The 22,822-nt window shown below is 40.9% G+C and overlaps 2 protein-coding genes across 2 annotated transcripts; one reads left to right on the top strand and one right to left on the bottom strand.

Annotated features, from left to right (window-relative positions):
* Positions 1-1,518: 1,518 nt before the first annotated feature.
* morn5 (MORN repeat containing 5) lies at positions 1,519-7,621 on the bottom strand. Its single transcript, XM_058057779.2, has 5 exons — positions 7,007-7,621; positions 6,776-6,923; positions 4,255-4,366; positions 4,055-4,186; positions 1,519-2,736 (listed from the first exon to the last, which is right to left on the bottom strand). The coding sequence occupies exons 1-5, from the start codon at positions 7,051-7,053 to the stop codon at positions 2,627-2,629; spliced, it is 549 nt and encodes a 182-aa protein (XP_057913762.2). The 5' UTR covers positions 7,054-7,621; the 3' UTR covers positions 1,519-2,626.
* A 24-nt stretch (positions 7,622-7,645) lies between these two features.
* On the top strand, positions 7,646-12,537 carry ndufa8 (NADH:ubiquinone oxidoreductase subunit A8). Its single transcript, XM_058057782.2, has 4 exons — positions 7,646-7,852; positions 9,859-10,022; positions 10,179-10,344; positions 12,267-12,537. Exons 1-4 carry the CDS (start codon positions 7,802-7,804, stop codon positions 12,402-12,404), a joined length of 519 nt encoding a protein of 172 aa, XP_057913765.1. The 5' UTR covers positions 7,646-7,801; the 3' UTR covers positions 12,405-12,537.
* The last annotated feature ends 10,285 nt before the right edge of the window (positions 12,538-22,822 follow it).

Raw genomic sequence — 22,822 nt, forward strand, 5'->3', positions numbered from 1 at the left:
GTGGCTGTTAGCGTCCGAGTCCTTTGCTGCCAAATTACACACAATCACACGTCGGACGGCGGCGGACCTGCACACCCCCCCCCCCCAAGTCACAATGGAGGGGCCCCGGGCGGCGTGCTCCGACCTGGGGGGGTGGAGTCCGGCGGGGGTGCTCAAGTGCGTGCAGCTGGGGGCGCTCCTGAAGGGAAGGCTGACTTCCCTGCAATTAGCTCGGCATTTCAGCGCTAGCAAGACTAAACGCAGCATTATCCGCACAAAAATCATAAAGACAAAAATAAAAAGGCACCCCCCCCCCCACCCCCACATCATTTCTTTCAAAGGAGGTGTGTGTGAAGTGGCTGTGAGAAGTTATTTGCTCCTAATTGTCAGGCTTATCTTGATTGGCCAAATTTACCACTTCACTGCCGCTCGGGTCTTTTCTCGTTCTTTTGTTAGCACACAGCTTCAACACGGCTGCACGTGGCCTTCACTGTACGGCACATCGTTCACACACAGTATTATGTAGTACTATTAGTACTATCTAGTACACATCTAGTAAGATTTGGAAGTGTTGGTCAAGGTAATTATTTAGGACATTCACATTTGCTATTATTCATCACTGCTTTCATGAACTTTCATATTTCATAGAAAACCATTCAAGACAATCTAAAAAGACATGTCATATTTTGTTATTAATGTCATATTTTATCATGTATTATCATTTCAGTTGGGAAAATATGCCATGAAAATGAATATATTCAACATTTAATGTTCAATTCCTTTTGTCGCGAAGGGTGCTGGAGCCTATCCCAGCTGTCTTCGGGCGAGAGGAAGGGTACACCCTGGACTGGTGGCCAGCCAATCACAGGGCACATATAGACAAACAACCATTCACACTCACATTCATACCTATGGACAATTTGGAGTCGCTAATTAACCTAGCATGTTTTTGGAATGTGGGAGGAAACCGGAGTACCCGGAGAAAACCCACACATGCACGGGGAGAACATGCAAACTCCACACAGAGATGGCCGAGGGTGGAATTGAACCCTGGTCTCCTAGCTGTGACACCACTAGACCACCGTGCCGCCCGATTTGGAAGTGTTGGTCAAGGTAATTATTTAGGACCCGTCTACCATTCACATTGTGTATTTCATGAACTTTTATATTTCAAGACAAAAATCATTCAAGACAATCTAAAGACGACATGACTCTTTTAATGTCATATTTTATCATGTATTATCATTTCAGTTGGGAAAATATGCCATGAAAATGAATATATTCAACATTTTCAAGTTCAATTCCTTTTGTCGCAGGGGGGTCGCGGGGGGTGCTGGAGCCTATCCCAAGGCGTTTTTCCAAAATAATTTTACAATTATTTGTAAAAATGTACACATTTTATTATTGTAATATTAAAACCATTTTTCTTGTAAAATTAGGACTTTATTCTCGTAATAATAATAATAATAATATCATATATTTTGTTGCAAATTTAAGGCTTTATTATCATAATTATTATTTCATTCATTCATTCATTCATTTTCTACCGCTTTTTCCTCACGAGGGTCGCGGGGGTGCTGGAGCCTATCCCAGCTGTCATTGTAATTTTACAATTATTTGTAAAAATGTACACATTTTATTATTGTAATATTACAACCTTTTTTCTTGTAAAATTAGGACCTTATTCTCATAATAATAATAATAACAATAATAACAACAATAATAATAATAATAATAATAATAATAATAATAATAATAATATCATATATTTTGTTGCAAATTTAAGGCTTTATTATCGTAATTATTATTTAATTCATTCATTCATTCATTTTCTACCGCTTTTGCCTCACAGGGGTCGCGGGGGTGCTGGAGCCTATCCCAGCTGTCATTGTAATTTTACAATTATTTGTAAAAATGTACACATTTTATTATTGTAATATTACAACCTTTTTTCCTGTAAAATTAGGACTTTATTCTCATAATAATAATAATAATAATAAAATATATTTTGTTGCAAATTTAAGGCTTTGTTATCGTAATTATAATTTTTTTCATAAATTTCCGACTTTGTTATTGTTATAGTACAACTTATTTTCTAGGGAATTTTCAACTTTATTCTCGTATTATCCTGTTATTGACTTTTATTATTGGAATTTACAACATTATTCTCATAACATTCTGCCTTATTTTCTCGTAAACCTTAAATAAATGTGACTATAGGGGTGTTATTTGATGTCTTGAGGGCTCTAGTATTGCTGAACAAGTGTATTTAGAAGATGGTAACCAACATATTATACAATATAAGTTTCTAATGAAGGTGTCTGGAAGCAATGAACTACCATAAAGAAGGGATGACTACATTTTTTACCAGCTTGTTTACATTAGTTGGCATTGTGTCTGCCTAGCAACAAGAGGCGTGGCAAGAGAATGGGAGCAATTCTATCAGGCTATGCGCATGCCGGGTCGCTTCTTAAGATTCTTTTCCATTTCGCCTCGGTTTTCTAATTGAAAATGTCAAAAACCGAGCCCCAGTGAACGCAACACATGTAAACTAGAAACAGAAATGGAGGGCGGCATGGCCAGCTCTGTGAATACGTCAACAATAAATAGGTCGTCTTCAGTGCAGCAATTCATGATGAAGTTCGCTCTAAGTGGAGGAAGTCTCAGGTGACTCCTCAATGGCGCCGTACACTTCTTCCGGAATCGGCGTCTCGGCCCTCCGACAGCAACGCACGATCCACTCGGCCTCCGAGTCGTCTGGTGATGGGAAGTAAGGACAGTCACAAGTCTGCAAGTCCAAGTCTTTGTTGATATTTCTTTCTGAATGTATATTTTGTATCCATTTGAAATAAGACATTTTCAAATTCTAAATTAAATAGATTCCTTTTGTAAAAGTGGAATTTTGCAGGCCGGGCCTACACCCATGGGGCCCGAAGAGGCATTTATTTTCCTAGCTAAGGAAGTGCAGGGGGCATTTGTCAGCGTCTGTGTAAAGACGGGATTTATTGCCTCACGGCTTCCCGTCCAGGATGCAATGATGCTGATGGGACACCAGGAAGGAGACCCCCCCCCCCAACCTCTCCAGCCCCATAATGGGGTTGTAGGGATCATCCTAAGACAGTAGAGGAACTGCTGGATGTAAGAAAAGATACAAGTCAGCTTATTGGACAGGAAAGACCTGCGTTAGCTTTCATTGGGCTCCTCGTTAGCATTAGCCTCCTTGGTGGTTAGCCTCAGGAACTGGCACGGTGCCAAGATGGAGAACAATAAGCAGTATTCCCCCACATGGACGTGGGCACATGGCGGGAAGACACGATGGCAGCAGCAATACAGTTAGCACAATATGCTAACATTAGCATTCCTAAACATTTCTACTTTGCATTTTTCTTCATTCAAACTGGTTCAAGTCAACAAATCCTTGATAAATTAATTTCATCATGACACAAAACGAAGCTTTTGGGATCATTAAAAATGCTTTCCTTGACCCTCATTCTAAGACAGGGGTCCCAAACACGCGGCCCGTGGGCCAAATGTGGCTCGTAGGACATTAGTTTGAGGCCCCCGCCTTGATATGAAAGTTTAATGTTAGTTTGATATGGATGCTGTCTGGTATCATGTACCCAGAAAAAATTATTACGTTTGATTAATGTTCATGTTAAAGGTTAAATAACTGTTAATAGTTATCCTCCCTATCCGTGTGGAAGTGGTAAGTTTTTGGCTTTTTAAGTTTAAAGGAAATAACTTGAAGGCTACCGTTTAGGTCGCTAGCTCTCTAGTTTGCGAGTTAGCATGTGTCTCAAGACCCTGCAGTTGCGCAATATGTTGTAAATAAAGAGTATAAATGTGAATATAGTCGTGTTTTGTCATGTCTACAGGGCTCTAATAATGCTTTGTTCATTTTAATCTGAAAAAAAATAATTTGTCTACGCTGCTTGGTTAGTTTTGGGGTACGGTAATCCTGCTGGTTCCTGATCTATCATGTCTCCGGTAAAAGCTGCCAACAGTTGTTGCAGACCAAATAGCCCCCAAATAGCACGCTGATCAGGGGTCGGCGAATAAGACACGAAAGCCTCACCTGCCGTTCTGAGGAAGGTCCCGTCGTAGGAGGTCACGCTTCCCGTGGCGGGGTCGTAGAAGCCGTCGCCGCAGTCGTAGCAGCCGTCAGGAACCACGCGTGGAGGGTGGAGGTCGGTGAGCTGGGATTCACCTGCCATCAGCAAAGTGACATCACGTGACCATTGTTAAGTCCGACATGGACTTAACAGTGAAAGCAACCTGCGGGTCTGAGTCCGTGGCATCTCTCTGTGTAGAAGCGCCTGTCCCGGCCGATGCAGTAATCCCAGTCCTTTTCCTGGTACAGCAAACCGTCTGCAAAGGTGAAGGATCCCTTTGGATGGAAGGATAAACAAGAAACCTTCAAACAAGCAAAAGCTGCTGTTTTGAGTAGCGAAAAAGAACGTCCATTTTCTCCATTACTGTTTTTTAGTTTGAGGCAGAGACGGAGATCTAAATCTTCTTTTAATGCCAGACAATGACAAAGGAATAAACATTTGTCTGGAACGTTCCTACTTTCCTAAATCAACAATGCAATCAGAAAAATCGGCGATAGAGGAAAACAGATGCTAATCACGGCGTACATTTGTACCCAACACCCATCTGTCAGTTAGCATCATGGCCACGCTTCAAACCTTCACGCTCCAAAACAATTCAATATTCAAGCTGCTGGGCCACCTTTTTCCGTGGAAGGAAACATCATCTGGTCCAGGGTCAAAGTGTCATCGCTTGTTATTTCTTAAAAAAACTACTTAAAAAACAATACAATAATGATGACCTTTTTTGGCATTGTTCATATATATTATATTCATTGTTCATTTGTTTAAAAATACTGATAATTACTTTTTTTTTTACTAATTACCCTTCCGTGGCGGCACGGCGGCCTAGTGGTTAGTGCGCAGACCTCACAGCTAGGAGACCAGGTTTCAATTCCACCATCGCTGTGTGGAGTTTGCATGCTCTCCCCATGCATGCGTGGGTTTTCTCCGGGTACTCCGGTTTCCTCCCACATTCCAAAAACATGCTAGGTTAATTAGCGACTCCAAATTGTCCATAGGTATGAATGTGAGTGTGAATGGTTGTTTGTCTATATGTGCCCTGTGGTTGGCTGGCCACCAGTCCAGGGTGTACCCCGCCTCTCGCCCAAAAGACAGCTGGGATAGGCTCCAGCACCCCCTCGACCCTTGTGAGGAAAAAGCGGTAATTTTTGCCAACTTCCAATCCACCAATGACCCTTTTGGCATTTCTTTTGGATATCAGCACCAATCACCCTTTTCTCATTTTTCCCCCGATACCAAAACCAACTACCTTTTTTGTCATTTTTGTCTGATACTGATTTTTTGGATACCAATAGCAATGACCTTCCTTAGCTTTTTTTCCCGACAGGATTAATTTTTTGTATTTTTTTCCCCCCACCAACAACAATTACCCTTTTTGGTACCCATTTTTGGATACCATTATCGACCATCTTTGCCTCAATACCAAAACCAATGACCTTTTTTGTCATTTTCCCTGACACTGATTACCATTTTGTCATCTTTGTCTGATACCGATTAACATTTTGTCATTTTTGTCTGATACCGATTAACATTTTGTCATTTTTGTCTGATACTGATTTTTTGAATACCAATAGTATTGACCTTCCTTAGCTTTTTTCCCCGACAGGATTACTTTTTTGTCAATTTTTTCCCCCATCAACATCAATTACCCTTTTTGGTACCCATTTTTGGATACCAATATCGACCATCTTTGCCTCGATACCAAAACCAATGGCCTTTTTTGTAATTTTTTCCCGACGCTGATTACCATTTTGTCATTTTTGTCTGATACCGATTAACATTTTGTCATTTTTGTCTTATACCGATTAACATTTTATCATTTTTGTCTGATACTGATTTTTTGGATACCAATAGCAATGCCCTTCCTTAGCTTTTTTTCCCCCACCAACATCAATTACCCTTTTTGGTACCCATTTTTGGGTACTGATATCAACCATCTTTCCCTCGATACCAATGACTTTTTTGTCATTTATTTTCAATACTGATACGATTACCTTTTTGTTTTTTTCCAATAACCAATACCAATTATGTTTTTTTTCATTTTTTTAAATACATTTTTGGGCATTTGTCCCTGATACTGATGAGATCTTTGCTATTTTTTATACCAACACAATTACCTTTTTTGGTATTTTTCTGGTTATTGGTACAGATGACTGTTTTGGACTTTTTTTATATAAAACAGCACAAGTGTCTCCCTAAAAGATGCGGCAGTGACACATGATCCTTTTTCTTGAGCTAAATAGATAATAATTCGATTTTCACATGCGTATTGATACATCAATACAATGTAATCAATATGTTCATCACAACTGTACTGTGCCAGTAATTGTTCTCCATTGGTCTATGGGGCAGTTATCGTTCTGCATTCTATGGGATCTGCCTAGCAACAGATAGCCATTCAATGATACAGAATACAGAATGACATCCATGCTGGATCCATGCAAGACTCAGGCAAGTTTAGACCAAGTGTCGCCATTGTTCATCGTCGCTATCACGTGAAATGACCCTCAGCTGAATGAATTGATGAGCTTAATTGCAGTGATGGAGGTCTACCTCTGCCAAGGAAAAGGCTCAAGAGAAACCTAATAACGACTAGAATAGTGCATGATTGCTGTAACAGGGACCAGATGTATGCGTGTATGTATGCGGAACATGTTCTCACACACACACACACACACACACACCTGTGTAGCGATGCCATTTTCCCAGGTGGCCTCGTATTTGCTTCCATTCAGAAAGTGGAGCACCCCCTTCCCGTGGAACATCCCGTCTTTCATCTGCCCGACATACTTGGTCTCCGAGGGGAAGGTGTACTCCCCTTCTCCTTCCATCCTGACAAAGGAATACAAATGATATGATTATTTCATGTGTTGTATTGTCTCACTAAAGGGCTTCATGAACTAGCTTTCACTCACCTGCTATTTAGCGTCGGCCCCTTGTAACTGCTTCCTGTCAGCTCCATTTTTTTTTAGCTTGAGATGCAGTCTTCCCAAAAGTGAATTCCTGGTTGTTTTCAACTTTGACCTTTTGGCGAGCTACTGCAGCTCAGTGTTATATGCTTCTCACAAGAAGATAGGGTTATTAAGTCTTTTTATGAGCATTATCTCAGTTGTTCCAGTATATTGTTGACTAGCTGCTCTGTGTGCCTTCAACTGGCGAGACAAATAAAGTTTTTTTCAGTTGAATTAAATTGAAGAACCTTCACGTTTTGTTAAGTTGCGAAGATGTGGGCACAAAAAAGACTACGAACTGGAAGCAAAAGTGAACCGTCTTCCGATGATAGTCGGCATTGTGTACAGTTACCATGGCAACAAGGTGTCCAATGCAAACCGTCACCATTTAGCCAACATCCTCGTGAGGAAAAAGCGGTAGAAAATGAATGAATGAATGAATGTGTCAAATTAACATAGCATTTAAGCGCTTCGTATGCTACTAAAACATAATATTACAGAACAAAAACCTAAAGTTACAGAAAGATTATAAATTTCATACTTCACCCTGGCAACTATTGCGCACGCGGGCTCTGCTGTTTGGAGTCGCTCGCTTCTGACGTCATTGCCGCGCGCCTCCTCGTTGACAGCAGACAGAGGAACGCTAGCTGACCTTCCACTGCGCCTCGGCGCTCCTCGACGAGAAGACCTTCAAAGTTTACTCAACGTCTTGTGTTTCTCCCTGTCTCTGTGTGTGCTTTATTACACACTTATGCAGCCATGCCCTCGACGAGGGAGGTTCCCACTTTGCAGGAGCTGAATGTGGACGAGGTGAGTTTATATGTCAATGGACGACTAGAGGAGACGGCTAGCTAGCTACTTCGCTCATAGGCTTCTATGAGCCGCGGCTATATGTCTAACTAATTCTGCTACCGTGCTTTAAAAAATGTACATGAAGTTAAAAATAACATTCCAGATTATGTTTCATGTCTTCCTGCAGGTGTTTGGCCATTTATCGTATTACATCCACCGCGTAAGCGAAGTACAGTATAGCTAGCATTACAATGATGATAACTAACTTTAGGGTGTCTGGTTATGACTTTGGAAGACTGTGACAGCAATGCTATGGACACATTGAGCTTGTCCTTGGAAAGTCAGGTGTGAGCTGACAGCGTGTTTTTGCACGGTTCTTGGAGGATCCCTGACATGATTAGTCAACTTTGCTTAAATATGTTATATATTGTTTTTAATTATGTTCAACGTTTGAAAGTCAACTGTAAATTTGCAAAAATAACATTTATAATTGATGGTGCCGCAGTTCAGCGTCATTCAGAGTGACACGTCTCAGCTAAAGCAGGGTAAACAAACGCTTGTCAGGTAGATGTCAACTTGGTTCAGTGTATTTTTCATCAAAATAGTACCCATGCCAAAATGTTGTGTTGCTGCTGGATGTTCATTCCGAGCGATACTGTAAGTTTTTCTTTTCCTAAAGAAGAAGGTTTGGTACCGCAGACTTGCGGTAATGCCAGTCTTCTTCAGAGACAAGCGGCGTGGCCATCTTTTTTTTTACATATGTGTTCCACAGCAGAAGAAGATTAGAGTGTGTTCATCACATACCCATGAATGAACAGGCGAGTGTGCACAAATCCAGCGGGAGATGAATATAAAGCCCAGTGTTTTGTGAGGTCTGATTTTTATTTATTTTTTGAGCAGGCACTTTTATGATACATCCTTTTTTTGAATGATGATTGTTTTGACAAGCCAAACTCTCTACAAGTGACCCTGCAACTAACTGGAACTATGTTCTCATGTTCTCATCACCAATCTCCGACTTAGGAAACCAAGTAGGGATTAAGTTGCTGTTAACGGACGACACTGTCGATGGGGATGTTCACACAGGAAAGAGAAGATTGCCACAGAACAGAGCGAGTTAGCCAGATTGTTACCAATAAATACATTCATTCATTCATTTTCTACCGCTTTTTCCTCATGAGGGTCGCGGGGGTGCTGGAGCCCAGCTGTCTTTTGGGCGAGAGGCGGGGTACACCCTTGACTGGTCGCCAGCCAATCACAGGGCACATATAGACAAACAACCATTCACACTCACATTCATACCTATGGACAATTTGGAGTGGCCAATTAACCTAGCATGTTTTTGGAATGTGGGAGGAAACCGGAGTACCCGGAGAGAACCCAGACATGCACGGGGAAAACATGCAAACTCAACACAGAGATGGCCGACGGTGGAATTGAACCCTGGTCTCCTAGCTGTGAGGTCTGCGCGCTCCAATAAATACATGTGCTTTACAATTTGACACACCTGTATTTCATGATAAGGCTCAAGTTTTTAGCTTTTTCTATAAGACTCAATTTAAATTTTATATTGTGATACATGTTAAGGTCCATATCGCCTAATTCTAGCGACAAGGCCATAAAGCATTATACAGTACATGTTATATAAACATCTTTTCATAGCTATATGTATGTTTACCGTGGTTGGACACTGTGTTGGCGACAATATATAAATAAATCAGACTATGAAGACCCCTTTACGCTCACGAGGAAGCCGATTTAAAACAATACAAAAAAGCGAGAGCTTGCTCGTCATGGCTGGCACCATCAACTACACATATCATTTTTTGGGAATTTACCCTTTGCTTTCAAAAACTGGACAATGTAGAATACTGTATTAATGCAAAGTGGATCAATCATGTCAGGGATCCAGGGATAGAAATGGATATGAAGGTGGACGTAGCACTAATCAATCGTGTATGAGCGTTATTACAGTGCAGCGTACCTCATGATGTGGCAGATATTCATGTTGATTTTGTGTCCAGATCAATGTTTCCTCGGCGGTGCTGAAAGCCGCCGCTCACCACTTGGGCTCCCAGTGCGACAAGCCCAACAAGGAGTTCATGCTGTGTCGCTGGGAGGAGAAGGACCCCCGCAAGTGTCTGGAAGAAGGGAGGAAAGTCAACGAGTGCGCGCTCAACTTTTTCAGGTACCGACACACCAGCCTTTTGTCTTATACTGGACGTACAATGTACTTCTAGATACTCCACGCAAACGGCTCCAACCTCATTATTGCGGTTGTAGTTGAGATAAAACATCTTATGTGGAGCTACAGATAACCCAACCCCCCTTCCGGCTTTTACAGGCAAATCAAGGGAAACTGTGCCGAGCCGTTCACCGAGTACTGGACCTGTCTGGACTATTCTAATTTAGCGGAGCTGCGTCATTGCCGCAAGCAGCAGCACGCCTTCGACAGCTGCGTCCTGGATAAGCTAGGCTGGGAGCGACCCGGGCTGGGAGACCTGTCAAAGGTGAGCCGTTTGCTTTGATGGGCGCTCTTCTTCTTCTTCTTGCTGATGAAGAGGCGCTGATTGCTGAAATTATGCAGCGTCGACGCGCAGAATGCCATGTAAATGGTGATTACCAGGATGCCACTGGCTCACTTCCACGGCCTGTTCAGCTCCATGTCACGGGAACGCTACTTACTGTATGTTGGTGGCCATGATATTTTCAGTCCTTTATACACATCACCTGTTTTTCACTGCTTAGAGTCATCTATTCCGTTTTTCCTCCTTGTTACCTCTTTTGGTGCAATGATAAATATTAGTTTTAATCAGGTTAGTCTATTTTGTTATGAATTCCTTCTCTTTTTAATGAAGCTACTTGCATGGGTGCGCCAGATTTTGCTTGCCTAAGCCCTTTAAAAACACCATAGACTCGTACATAAAACAAGTGAGAGACGACATACACGGTACAAAACATTATATCATATTGCAAAAACATGATAGAACACAGCTTGGATACAACACATCATATACTGCATCAACAAGGTACTATTTCCCAAATGCCTTCACTATGATGTATCATTTATATCATTTTTAGATTATATAACATAAAACATAAAAAGCCCCTGCAGCTCTATACTGTCAATTGATGCCTGTCTTATAATTAATTAGAATTCTTTATTCTTCATTTTATCCATTTTCTGTGCCACTCATCCTCATTAGAGTGGGTTGCCTATCTCAGCTGACTCTGGGCGGGAGGCGGGGTACATATTCTTCATTTAAATTTTAATTTCTTGAATTGGTTGATTTGTGTAGTTTTGCATTTGTACACCCAAATTATGAAGACTGGAGCTTTGGAGGCTTTTTGTTTCGTTTTTTTTCTAAATGAAAATGCAGCAAAGTCATTTTACATCCAATGTAAATATAATATAAATCTAAAATTGTAATAATATATAATAACGCACACATGCACTCCTGAATAAAATGTTAAGACCAGTTACAAAATGTCAGGAATGGATCTTAAGGACATTCTAAGTGGAGATTAAAAATGCAAAAACTAGAAATGGGAATGAGACAAAAAAATCAAATGATTGCAAAGAGCATTGCTGTGAAATAGGCTTTGAAATAGCCTTTAAAAGGCAAAATATTGGTAAAAATGTGGATTTAGTGTCTGTGTTTAGTATTCACACCGTCCTGTTCTCCTGATGGAAAAGGCAAAGAGGCTTTCTGTCTTTGGACAAGGTGGGATTGTTGAGCTGCGTGAGCAAGGCCTCCTTCAGCTCGCCATTGCTCCAGAGGTTGGGCGCAGTAAGATTATTTGTTTATTTGTTTCTTTCGGCTTTTCCATGATTACGAAGTCGCCACAGCTGATCTTTTTGCTCCGCATACTGATTTTGGCTTGAGCCTTTTGTATTCCGGATGCCCTTCCTGACGAATACTTATGGTGCTTAGTAGTGGAGATTCATTCTGAAAAACATCCTGAGGCTCATGGAACCAAAAAATCAAGAGGTAGACCCAACAGTGCAATAACAAGGTAGGATAAGGATAATTCTATTATGTAATATAGAAGAACTAAATGCTGTCATGATAGCCAAGGTGTTTTGTTTACCTCAGAAGCATACCATTTATTTATTTTATTCTTTATTATTTTCATCTGACAAGTTTATTTTATAACTTTAAGAATGATTTGGAGTGCATGAGAAAGTGGAAAGGTTACTTATGAGCAAATTAGTAGCAATGGCAATGGTGATGTAACCAGCAGCAGTAGCGTACACAGAGCTAGATATAAAGCTGCTGGATGCTGACCACTGGTGCTACTTGACACTTTAGAGGAGGTTGCCTACAGCCACAACTGTTAAAGTCGTCCGGACATTGTGGGTGGGGTTCATTCATTGGCGCCTTGAGGTTGTCTTCTGTTGAATATGTCCTTATTCGCGTCATTTTGGTAGGTGACAAAGGTGGCGACCTCACGGCCCCTGCCTGAGAACCCCTACCACTCCCGGCCACGCCCCGAGCCCAACCCCACCATCGAGGGGAAGCTGGAGCCCTCCAAGTACGGCAGCAAGTTGTTCTTTTGGCCCTGGTGAGGATGGAAACATGCTGCTTCTGTGCTCACCTTTGCTCCTCAACGTTGTTTTGCGTTCTTCTCTCAGCTTGTAAATGTCACACGTGAACATCTAGTAATAAAATAACATTTAGAAACGCAACCTTTCATTTGGCTCTTTTTGCTCTATCTGCTGTGCTTGGTGTTGTCAAGACTGATGGAGGGTGGAGCAGGAGGTCAGGACTTTAACGGTCGCTACCTGCAGGCCACAAAGTGCTGCCTCCGCTTCCTCCTTTTTCTCCCCGCTCGCTTCCTGCCCGCTGAACTCCTGGACGGGACAATGTCTGAGAAGAAGCGCTGATGAGACGCGTTTGTGTCACAGAGTTCACACGCGTGTATGCATGACCTCCCAAGGGAAGAGAAGCCCATTCACACCACCGTCGGAGCAAAAGCGGGACTTTTCTGGGGGTCCAAGTTGTTATGAGGAAGGTCTTTAACCTCTTGCCATGTTGCCTCGTGCAGGGACCAAGACTTTCCTTCATTTAGTCAGAAAACCCAATGGATGTTTCCCCCTTTCCCTGGATGCCAGCAGGCCGTGGCCAATAATAATCAGTTCCAGGGTTAAACTGCTGCCCCAGTAAGTAATAATCCCTACCAGGTGGGCAAAAAAAGCACACATTGTACTTTTTCTGTTTGTAGTTTAATCTTTAATCCAATGAAATATGGGAACTAATTTTCCTATCAAACTTTCAAATCATTAATCCTTGGAAAAGTGTGCTTGGTCAATCTGTGGTCCCTGATGGGGAATAATCCCTAAGGCATCATGGGAAAACCACAGATTTTCCAGGTTTCCTGGCTTCTAATCCCATGAAAAGTGCTTCAGGAATGTGGCCAAATACAGCGGAAGTGAAATAATCTGTTCCAGGGTCAAACTGTTGCCACTGCTAACGAATGATGGAGCACACGTGTGGTCTTTCTGTCAAATGTGTCATCATTAAAACCTTGGTCATCTTCCTATTAGGGCCACATATAGTGCAATATTGAAATGGTCTATTCCAGGGTCAAACCGTCACCGTTTGTGGCCACTGGTGGCTAGTTGAAAACCCCCGGTTTCCCGTGGATTCATTATTCATATTCATTAAAATGTTGAAATTATGGCAAAATACAGTGCAAAGTGGCAATAGTCTGTTGCAGGGTCAAACTGTCTGCATGTAACCTTTATGAACATTTTAACATCTCAGCAACTGTTCTGAACTCCTGCTTCCATGCCAGTGTTGTTTTTAAGTGTTGAACTTGATTGAAGGAGAAATCCCCTCACAAGGTGTGGTCTGGATCAGCCGCTTGCACAGGAAATGTCTGACAGAACCTCTCCTGACCCGGGGGGGGAGCGGCCGGGAGGGGCAGGGGAGGGAAGCAAAGAGGAAAGGAAGGATGCATGGAGGAGGTAAATAAGGAGGGAAGATTCACGGCAACGCCATTGACATCTAGAAGAAGAAAACTACAGGATGGAAAAGGCCAGGTGGTGTGATGACTTGAAAGTGAGGCGGGGAGGGGGGCGCTCCTGGTCTTGGCCCCCCGGGCTCGTGGCAGGGCCTCGTCTCCATGCGACTCGCAGGAAGCGGCGGGTCATCGTCGTTTGACACGGCAGCCGCCACAGGAAACGTGCGCCGGGCAGGAAAGAAATACAATACGGGACTTTCTCAGAGCAAGAAGCTGCAGTCGCTAAGAGACTCCCAACAAGATGGCAGCTTCACAAGCCCCCCCCCCCACGTCAATGCGCCCCCCCCTGCGTTTTTTTTTGATGCGTGTTTGGATTGCCGATGAGCACCAAGGATGCTTTTGATACTCAGCATCTCCGACATGAGGAGCCCGCAGTGCGGGTACTAAAATGTTTACGCTCCTGTCATCTTGCTACTTTCATGGCCCCTCCGCCCCCACCCCATCCCACCCCCCCTGCACTTTGAACAGCCATGCAGGTTGGGTTCCATGCTGCTGCCCACATGCTTGTTTGCATCATGCAGGTTTTTATTCTTTCCTGCCGATCTTCAGCCTCTAACAGATGCTTCTAGCACTCCATCAGCATAGACAACCAAAGACAACATACTGTATATATTGTATATACTGCTTTGCCCCGTACACCTTAACACAATACACATTATTATCTTACTATTATTCATTATTGGTTATTATTCTGACTGGAATTCATTGAAATGTTCAAATGAAACATTAAACTGATATTTTATTACATTATTAGAATTTGTTTTCAGAATTTTTAAACTATTTGTTCAAATTTTAAGCTACATTTTTAATTTAATTAAACAATTTAAATTGTATTATTTCCCTACATATACAAAACAATGCATATTTTTAAATATATATAATACATAAAAATACATGTTTAAATTTTTAAATAAATGAAACCTATAATATTATGGTAAAACTTATTACATTTGTAGTTTCTATTGTTTTTTTAAATATTTGTAGTTTTTTTTATGAAACACAGTATATGACGTATATATAATATACATTAATTAATTTGAAAAAATGTTTTCAAAGTATTTAATTTGCACATTCAAAAATAATTTGTTATTCAACTTTAATCTTCATTCACCGCTTTTTCCTCACGAGGGTCGCGGGGGTGCTGGAGCCTATCCCAGCTGTCTTGGCGAGAGGCGGGGTACACCCTGGACTGGTGGCCAGCCAATCACAGGGCACATATAGACAAACAACCATTCACACTCACATTCATACCTATGGACAATTTGGAGTCGCTAATTAACCTAGCATGTTTTTGGAATGTGGGAGGAAACCGGAGTACCCGGAGAAAACCCACGCATGCACGGGGAGAGAACACGCAAACTCCACACAGAGATGGCTGAAGGTGGAATTGAACCCTGGTCTCCTAGCTGTGTGCTAACCACTAGACCGCCGTGCCGCCAACTTTAACTTTTCAATTCAATCAAAGCATCATCATTCCAAAATATTATGAAAATAACTGAACTTTGTTGTCATTATTGGGGGGGGGGCGTTCCGAGATGGGGCATTGACCCAGATCATAATTAATCGAAAGATTCTGCTGTATTGATCACTATTGTGCCAATATGGGCCAAAAACTCTGTCTGAGATGTCATTTGGCGCCACCTGTGAGTTTGTATGGGGCGTGTGAGTGACAGGGAGAAAAGCTCTGACTGATTTGGCGCACTGATTTCAGACTTGTCTTCCTTGTGTAGCGGTGTCAAAACGTCAAAAAGAAATCTCACGGAAGCTTTACGTCTGGACAGAGTGATGACCGTGACTCGTGTTTCGCATTCCAGGCGGACACGCTTCGCAGAGCATCTTTTCACGCTACGTTTTTTTTTCTCCCCCCGACACCTCTTCTGAATGCCGGCTAAAGAAAACACCGAGCCCATGTCGGTGGCAAGCTCCAAGACAAGACAGAGCTCGCTAATCATGTCAAGACGCCGTGTCGTGAAATTCACAATGCGTCACAGAAATCCAAACGTGACACGCCATGTTTGGCTAAATGGCTAAATTCCCCGTCCGAATGTCTTACTGTGTCTGCGCTGTCACTGCTATGTCTGCGCTGTCTGTGCTACCATATGCTATGCTACCACATGCTATGCTACCATATGCAATGCCATGATACACTGTGCTACGATACACTATGCTACTACATGCTGTGGTACAATACGCTATGCTGCCACATGCTATGCTACTGCATGCTATGCTACCATACGCTATGCTATGGTATGGTACAATACGCTATGCTGCCACATGCTATGCTACCATACGCTATGCTATGATATGCTGTGGTACAATACGTTATGCTGTCACATGCTATGCTACCATATGCTATGATGTCATATGCTATGCTACCATATGCTATGCTACCACATGCTTTGCTACCATACGCTACTATCATATGCTATGCTACCACATGCTATGCTACCATATGCTATGCTATGATATGCTGTGCTACCATATGCTATGCTAGCACATGCTCTGCTCCACATGCTATGCTACCATATGCTATGCTAGCACATGCTATGCTCCACATGCTATGCTACCATATGCTATGCTACCACATGCTATGCTACCACATGCTCTGCTACCACATGCTTCGGTACCACATGCTATGCTACCACATGCTATGCTACCATATGCTACGTTACCACACACTAGGCTGTCTTTTCTTTCTCTGGCGCTTTAGCAAAGCAAGGAATCGCATTTTAGTTTTTGAGTGCGCTTGGGAGACATATTCTGCGTGTGTTTATTTCCCACGTGTAAAAAAAGAGCCATATTTTTTTTCTTCTTGAGTGTTTATGCTGCGGTGTGGTAGCGAAGTGGACTTCATGTGGAGTATGTGATGAAATGAAACCACACACGGCTTAACACTCAACATGTTGCGGTTTGGGACTCGCACCGTGCACTGTGTGTGTGTGTGTGTTGTTTGCGTGACGTACGTATGTACAGTATGTTTCTGTGTTTGTCTTGGCCTGAGCCCAGACCTTGATGGCCTGTCTGCTGATAGCTCCATTTCTCCTTCCCTTGCGTCCCCGCGGCTATTTACAATACGCTCTCTCACAGGCTGACTTTCCCTGCGTGCCAACATCCAATCCTTTTCTTTTTAACCCCCCCCCTCCTCTTCCTCCTCCTCTTCGCCTTCCTGCGCTGTCATCCCTTTGGCTGATGTCACATGGGGCCGCCTCTACTCTTGCGTTCCCATTACTTTCTATCATTGTTTAAACACACCGGTCTTTTTGTCAGGAAAAATGATGCATCATTTTTGTAGTGTGTGTGTGTGTGTGGGGGGGGGGGTCTTGGATTGTTTACTAATGAAACGCTCTTCATCAATCCATCACTTCATAACACTACATGTTGGGACAAATCTATTCCTCCAACCTGGCAGGAACTTTGAAGAAGTTGACAATCCTTTCCATCCCGATATGGACCCTTAGCTCATTTGTATGCTCGTTACCACCATAATGGACATCCCTGTTTTTATATGTCATGGCCAGCCGGCTGTGGAAATTCTATTCTCCATATTGGACTGATATATTTTTTATTCATTTATTTTTATGTTAATTTAAATGTGTCATATAATGCAGTCACAATTTGACTGTATATTCTCCGCACTGTAGTGGACATTTTTATTTCAATTAATTAACTTGTTGCTTCACAGTTAGCTTGCCAGCTAATTAGCCGCTAGCCTAGCATTGGACACATGTTTCCCAACAAAAAAAGAACATGTAGTGGCAGTTAATACAAAACATATTTTAAGGCTAGAATGAGAAAACTAATGTTAATAATGAAAGCAAAGCAACAATGTGGCAAGCAGCTAGCTAGCTTGCCAGCTAATTAGCCGCTAGCCTAGCATTGGACACATGTTTCCCAACAAAAAAAGCACATGTAGTGGCAGTTAATACAAAACATATTTTAAGGCTAGAATGAGAAAACTAATGTTAATAATGAAAGCAAAGCAACAATGTGGCAAGCAGCTAGCTAGCTTGCCAGCTAATTAGCCGCTAGCCTAGCATTGGACGGATGTTTCCCAACAAAAAAAGCACATGTAGTGGCAGTTAATACTATAAATATTGTAAGGCTAGAATGAGAAACTAATGTTAATAATGAAAGCAAAGCAACTATGTGGCAAGCAGCTAGCTAGTTTGCCAGCTAATTAGGCGCTAGCTTAGCATCGGAGGGATGTTTCCCAACAAAAAAGCACATGTTGTAGTGGCAGTTAATACAATAAATATCATAAGGCTAGAATGAGAAAACTAATGTTAATAATGAAAGCAAAGCAACAATGTGGCAAGCAGCTACCTCGCTTGCCAGCTAATTAGCCGCTAGCCTAGCATTGGACGCATGTTTCCCAACAACAAAAGCACATGTAGTGGCAGTTAATACAATAAATATTGTAAGGCTAGAATGAGAAAACTAATGTTAATAATGAAAGCAAAGCAACAATGTGGCAAGCGGCTAGCTAGTTTGCCAGCTAATTAGCCGCTAGCCTAGCATCGGAGGGATGTTTCCCAACAAAAAAGCACATGTTGGAGTGGCAGTTAATACAATAAATATTGTAAGGCTAGAATGAGAAAACTAATGTTAATAATGAAAGCAAAGCAACAATGTGGCAAGCGGCTAGCTAGCTTGCCAGCTAATTAGCCGCTAGCCTAGCATCGGAGGGATGTTTCCCAACAAAAAAGCACATGTTGTAGTGGCAGTTAATACAATAAATATTATAAGGCTAGAATGAGAAAACTAATGTTAATAAAGAAAGCAAAGCAACAATGTGGCAAGCAGCTACCTCGCTTGCCAGCTAATTAGCCGCTAGCCTAGCATTGGACGGATGTTTCCCAACAAAAAAGCACATGTTGTAGTGGCAGTTAATACTATAAATATTGTAAGGCTAGAATGAGAAAATAATGTTAATAATGAAAGCAAAGCAACAATGTGGCAAGCGGCTAGCTAGCTTGCCAGCTAATTAGCCGCTAGCCTAGTATCGGAGGGATGTTTCCCAACAAAAAAGCACATGTTGTAGTGGCAGTTAATACAATAAATATTATAAGGCTAGAATGAGAAAACTAATGTTAATAATGAAAGCAAAGCAACAATGTGGCAAGCAGCTAGCTAGCTTGCCAGCTAATTAGCCGCTAGCCTAGCATTGGACGGATGTTTCCCAACAAAAAAAGCACATGTTGTAGTTTCAGTTAATACTATAAATATTGTAAGGCCAGAATGAGAAACTAATGTTAATAATGAAAGCAAAGCAAAAATGTGGCAAGCCTGCCAGCTAATTAGCCGCTAGCCTAGCATCGAACGGATGTTTCCCAACAAAAAAGCACATGTTGTAGTGGTAGTTAATACAATAAATATTGTAAGGCTAGAATGAGAAAACTAATGTTAATAATGAAAGCAAAGCAACAATGTGGCAAGCGGCTAGCTAGCTTGCCAGCTAATTAGCCGCTAGCCTAGCATCGGAGGGATGTTTCCCAACAAAAAAGCACATGTTGTAGTGGCAGTTAATACTATAAATATTGTAAGGCTAGAATGAGAAAACTAATGTTAATAATGAAAGCAAAGCAACAATGTGGCAAGCTTGCCAGCTAATTAGCCGCTAGCATAGCATTGGAGGGATGTTTCCCAACAAAAAAGCACATGTTGTAGTGGTAGTTAATACAATAAATATTGTAAGGCTAGAATGAGAAACTAATGTTAATAATGAAAGCAAAGCAACAATGTGACAGGCAGCTACGTATCTAGCTTGCCAGCTAATTAGCAGCTAGCGTAGCATCGGACGGATGTTTCCCAACAACAAAAGCACTTGTTGAAGATGTAAGTATTTTAGCAGGTCATAACTTTCCAGTGTGGAGTAAAAACAAAGTCTGTTGGCAGTCAACTGGACTTTTTTTTTGTTTTTTTGCCTCCGGAACGTCGGCTCCCATCACGTCACCGCGGCTCCTTTCTGAAAATCAAGTCTGACGCAAATCCACATAGGAGTCCTTTTGCCCTTTTCAATTCCCATTAAGCTTTTGCTGACAATGCTACAGCATCCAAGCTAATGTTGACTGAAGGATACGATACGAGCTAGCTGGTAGCCAAAGCGTACGCCTTCCCATGGTGCTGGGTGTTGTGCTTGTGGTTACTTTAAGGTGCACCGGAGCATTCCTGGGCCGTGCCCTCATGTAAACAGCGCTAGTTAAAGAGGACACGCGGCTGCTCGGGCTACACCGTTCCTCTGGGTGGCTCCCATCTGACCCAGGTTTGGGTTTCCTACGCATGTCAGGATGTATTAGCCGTTTCCCAGCATCGTGGGGGGATGGGGGCGATCTGTGGGCCCCCGCTGGGCTATCGCTCCGCTTATAACGGCCACTACTGACTCACGACCTCCATCCGCATGCTAGCCTTCCTGTGTTGGTCTGATTGGTCCTTTGAGTCAGCCTCCACGCAGTCATTGGCCGTCCATGTGCTTAGCATCCATGCTAAGCTAGCAGCCTGCATGCATCATGTGACTCATTCCCCGGGATTGATATGATATGCTGTGATCTTGATAGTTCTCTGAATCTGAGTTATCCAATTCTTCATAAAAAATGCAAAAAATCTATCACATAACATTTAATCCAGTTGTGAGATTGATTGATTGTCATTTTATTTTTTATTTTGTATTTTTTTTTTATTTTTATTTATTTTTTATTATTTATTATTATTTATTTTTATTATTATGAAATATGTATTTAATATTTTTTCATGTAATATTTTCCAGTATTTTAAATTTTACTTAAAAACAACACTATGTAATAGTGTATATGAATATTTCATCATTTTATATTTTACTCAGGATTTATTGAGGAACAATAAATAAATGTTTTATTTATTGTTTATTTTTGAATGCCAAAACTTTGAATAGAAATAATGAAAAGGATTTGTCCCCAATGCCAATCTATTTTAAATATTGATTTTAATCAATTAATCTATAGTGACCAACAATCCGTTTTAAAGGGGATTATTATTCTAATATTATTGTCATTAAATAATCTTAATATTATTATTTGTTATGTTGTTAAATATGTTTTCCGAGAAAATAAAACAATAATGTATTAAAAATAAAAAAATAATTGAACTGTTCAATTATTAATTGAATGAATGAGTCCATCAAATATAATATTAAATCAAAAGCTATTTAAGTATCCGTATTTTATATTCATTTTATATTTTTATATTCATTTTATATTCACGACCACTGTAGGTATTTAATGACATTATTTCTATTTCAATATTGTATATATAAATAATTATGACATGTAAATATGTATATATTTATGGATATATAATATTTAAAAATATTTGATATTAAAATATTTATGATATTAAAATATGAACTAAATCCAGATTCTATTAGCCATATTTCTATTCCACTTTATTGCCATGTATTTCTGTTTAATTACATTTTTTATTACTTCATTGCATATTTTGTTTTTTGTCATGTATTTATTATTGGAATATTATTATATATAATATAAGATAAAATGTTCTATAAATTATAATTGTATTATTAACTTAATTCTAGCAGCATTTAGATTTGAATAAATACAAAAAAATCTAGTGAGGAACATTCAATTTAAATTCAATTTTAACCAGGATTATTATTCAATATTATTTTTTGATTATGATTATTGGAATTAAATAATAAAATAATTATTTTTTTCTAACAAAATGAAGTCAATATAAAAAATACATACTTTGCAAAAATATGAAATAATAGATCAAAATGTGCAATATTTAAATACATGTATAAATTCATGTGATTTAATTAATGAATTAATGATATTAAGAAATTTACATAGAATTTATACATTTCTAATAATGTCTTATTTTGTATGTACTCATTTGAGATTGAGTTGCCCGTATGTTTTCATTTCACCATCTATTGATATATTTAATGGCCATTCCAGTAATGGAATCCCGTTTTAATAACAAAGTAGTAGTAGTGATAGTATGTAGTGTAGTTGTGGTAATAGTATAGCTGATATAGTTGAGCCACGCTAGCGTCTGAAAGGCGTAAAGAATGGCAGCACTTCCACCTTTACGTTTGTCTTGTGGCCTTCTCGTCGCCGCGATGGAGGGCCGGCCTGCGGGTCAAAAACCAACTTTTTGCCGCGGAAAAATAAACTGTCAGGGATTTTTCCTGAGAGGAAACCTTTCGTTTACGATATGACATGTTGCTTAATCGTGCTAAAGTGTTCAGCCTTCTTTAAATAAACAATGTGGACTTGTGCAGGACAAAAAAATGGGCAGGCGGAGTCTCGCTGCCCCCTTCTGTCTCTCTCGCTCACACATGTCAGCAATTTGGCTGCCTTGTGTATTTTGGAAGTTTGGGGGTGTGGGGGTGTGCGGGAGGGGGTGGGGGGGGAGAAAAAGGAACATTTCAAAGTAAACGAAAGAAGGAAAGTCTTATCCGCCTGGCAGCTGCGCTCCGGACCAAATTGCTTTCAGCTGATGCGCCGCATCTCAAAACGTGCTTGGGTAATGTCAAGCGATGCGTCGCAACGCTGAGAAAACAACACACACAAACACACACATACACAAACACACACACACACACTCCAATTAAATAAATAGCAAGCAACACAAACACTACCAAACTTCTCGTCTTTTCCCTTTTTCTGTATATTTATTCTTATTTACTGTAAATCCTCAAAGCCAAAACCCACAGACTCGCTCACTCAAATGAAGCCATGCCATCGCTCCTCACCAGTTGTGCATGACAACAGCCACCTTTTATAGAATAAATCAATAGACTCCCAACATAGATCCAAAAAGTTAAACCCCACGGCCACACTCGCTCAAAGGATGTGTCGTAGAAATAATGCGATCGCTCCTCACCAGTTGTGCATGATAACGGTCACCTTTAATAAATAAATCAATAGATTCCAACATAAAGCCACAAAGTCCAAATAAAAA

Source organism: Doryrhamphus excisus, linkage group LG19 (genome assembly GCF_037039965.1).
Source record: "Doryrhamphus excisus strain RoL-2023G ecotype Guam linkage group LG19, RoL_Dexc_Guam_v1.1, whole genome shotgun sequence".
NCBI classification, from domain to species: domain Eukaryota; kingdom Metazoa; phylum Chordata; class Actinopteri; order Syngnathiformes; family Syngnathidae; genus Doryrhamphus; species Doryrhamphus excisus.

Excerpts from the sequence above, each read along its gene's own strand:
- morn5 (XM_058057779.2), bottom strand. The coding sequence starts at position 7,053 with ATGGAGCTGACAGGAAGCAGTTACAAGGGGCCGACGCTAAATAGCAG. Across the intron at positions 6,924-7,006 it reads GGGCCGACGCTAAATAGCAG|GATGGAAGGAGAAGGGGAGT; the intron begins GTGAGTGAAAGC and ends TTCCTTTGTCAG. Across the intron at positions 4,187-4,254 it reads CCACGGACTCAGACCCGCAG|GTGAATCCCAGCTCACCGAC; the intron begins GTTGCTTTCACT and ends TGCTGATGGCAG.
- ndufa8 (XM_058057782.2), top strand. The coding sequence starts at position 7,802 with ATGCCCTCGACGAGGGAGGTTCCCACTTTGCAGGAGCTGAATGTGGAC. Across the intron at positions 7,853-9,858 it reads AGGAGCTGAATGTGGACGAG|ATCAATGTTTCCTCGGCGGT; the intron begins GTGAGTTTATAT and ends TTTTGTGTCCAG. Across the intron at positions 10,345-12,266 it reads GGCTGGGAGACCTGTCAAAG|GTGACAAAGGTGGCGACCTC; the intron begins GTGAGCCGTTTG and ends TCATTTTGGTAG.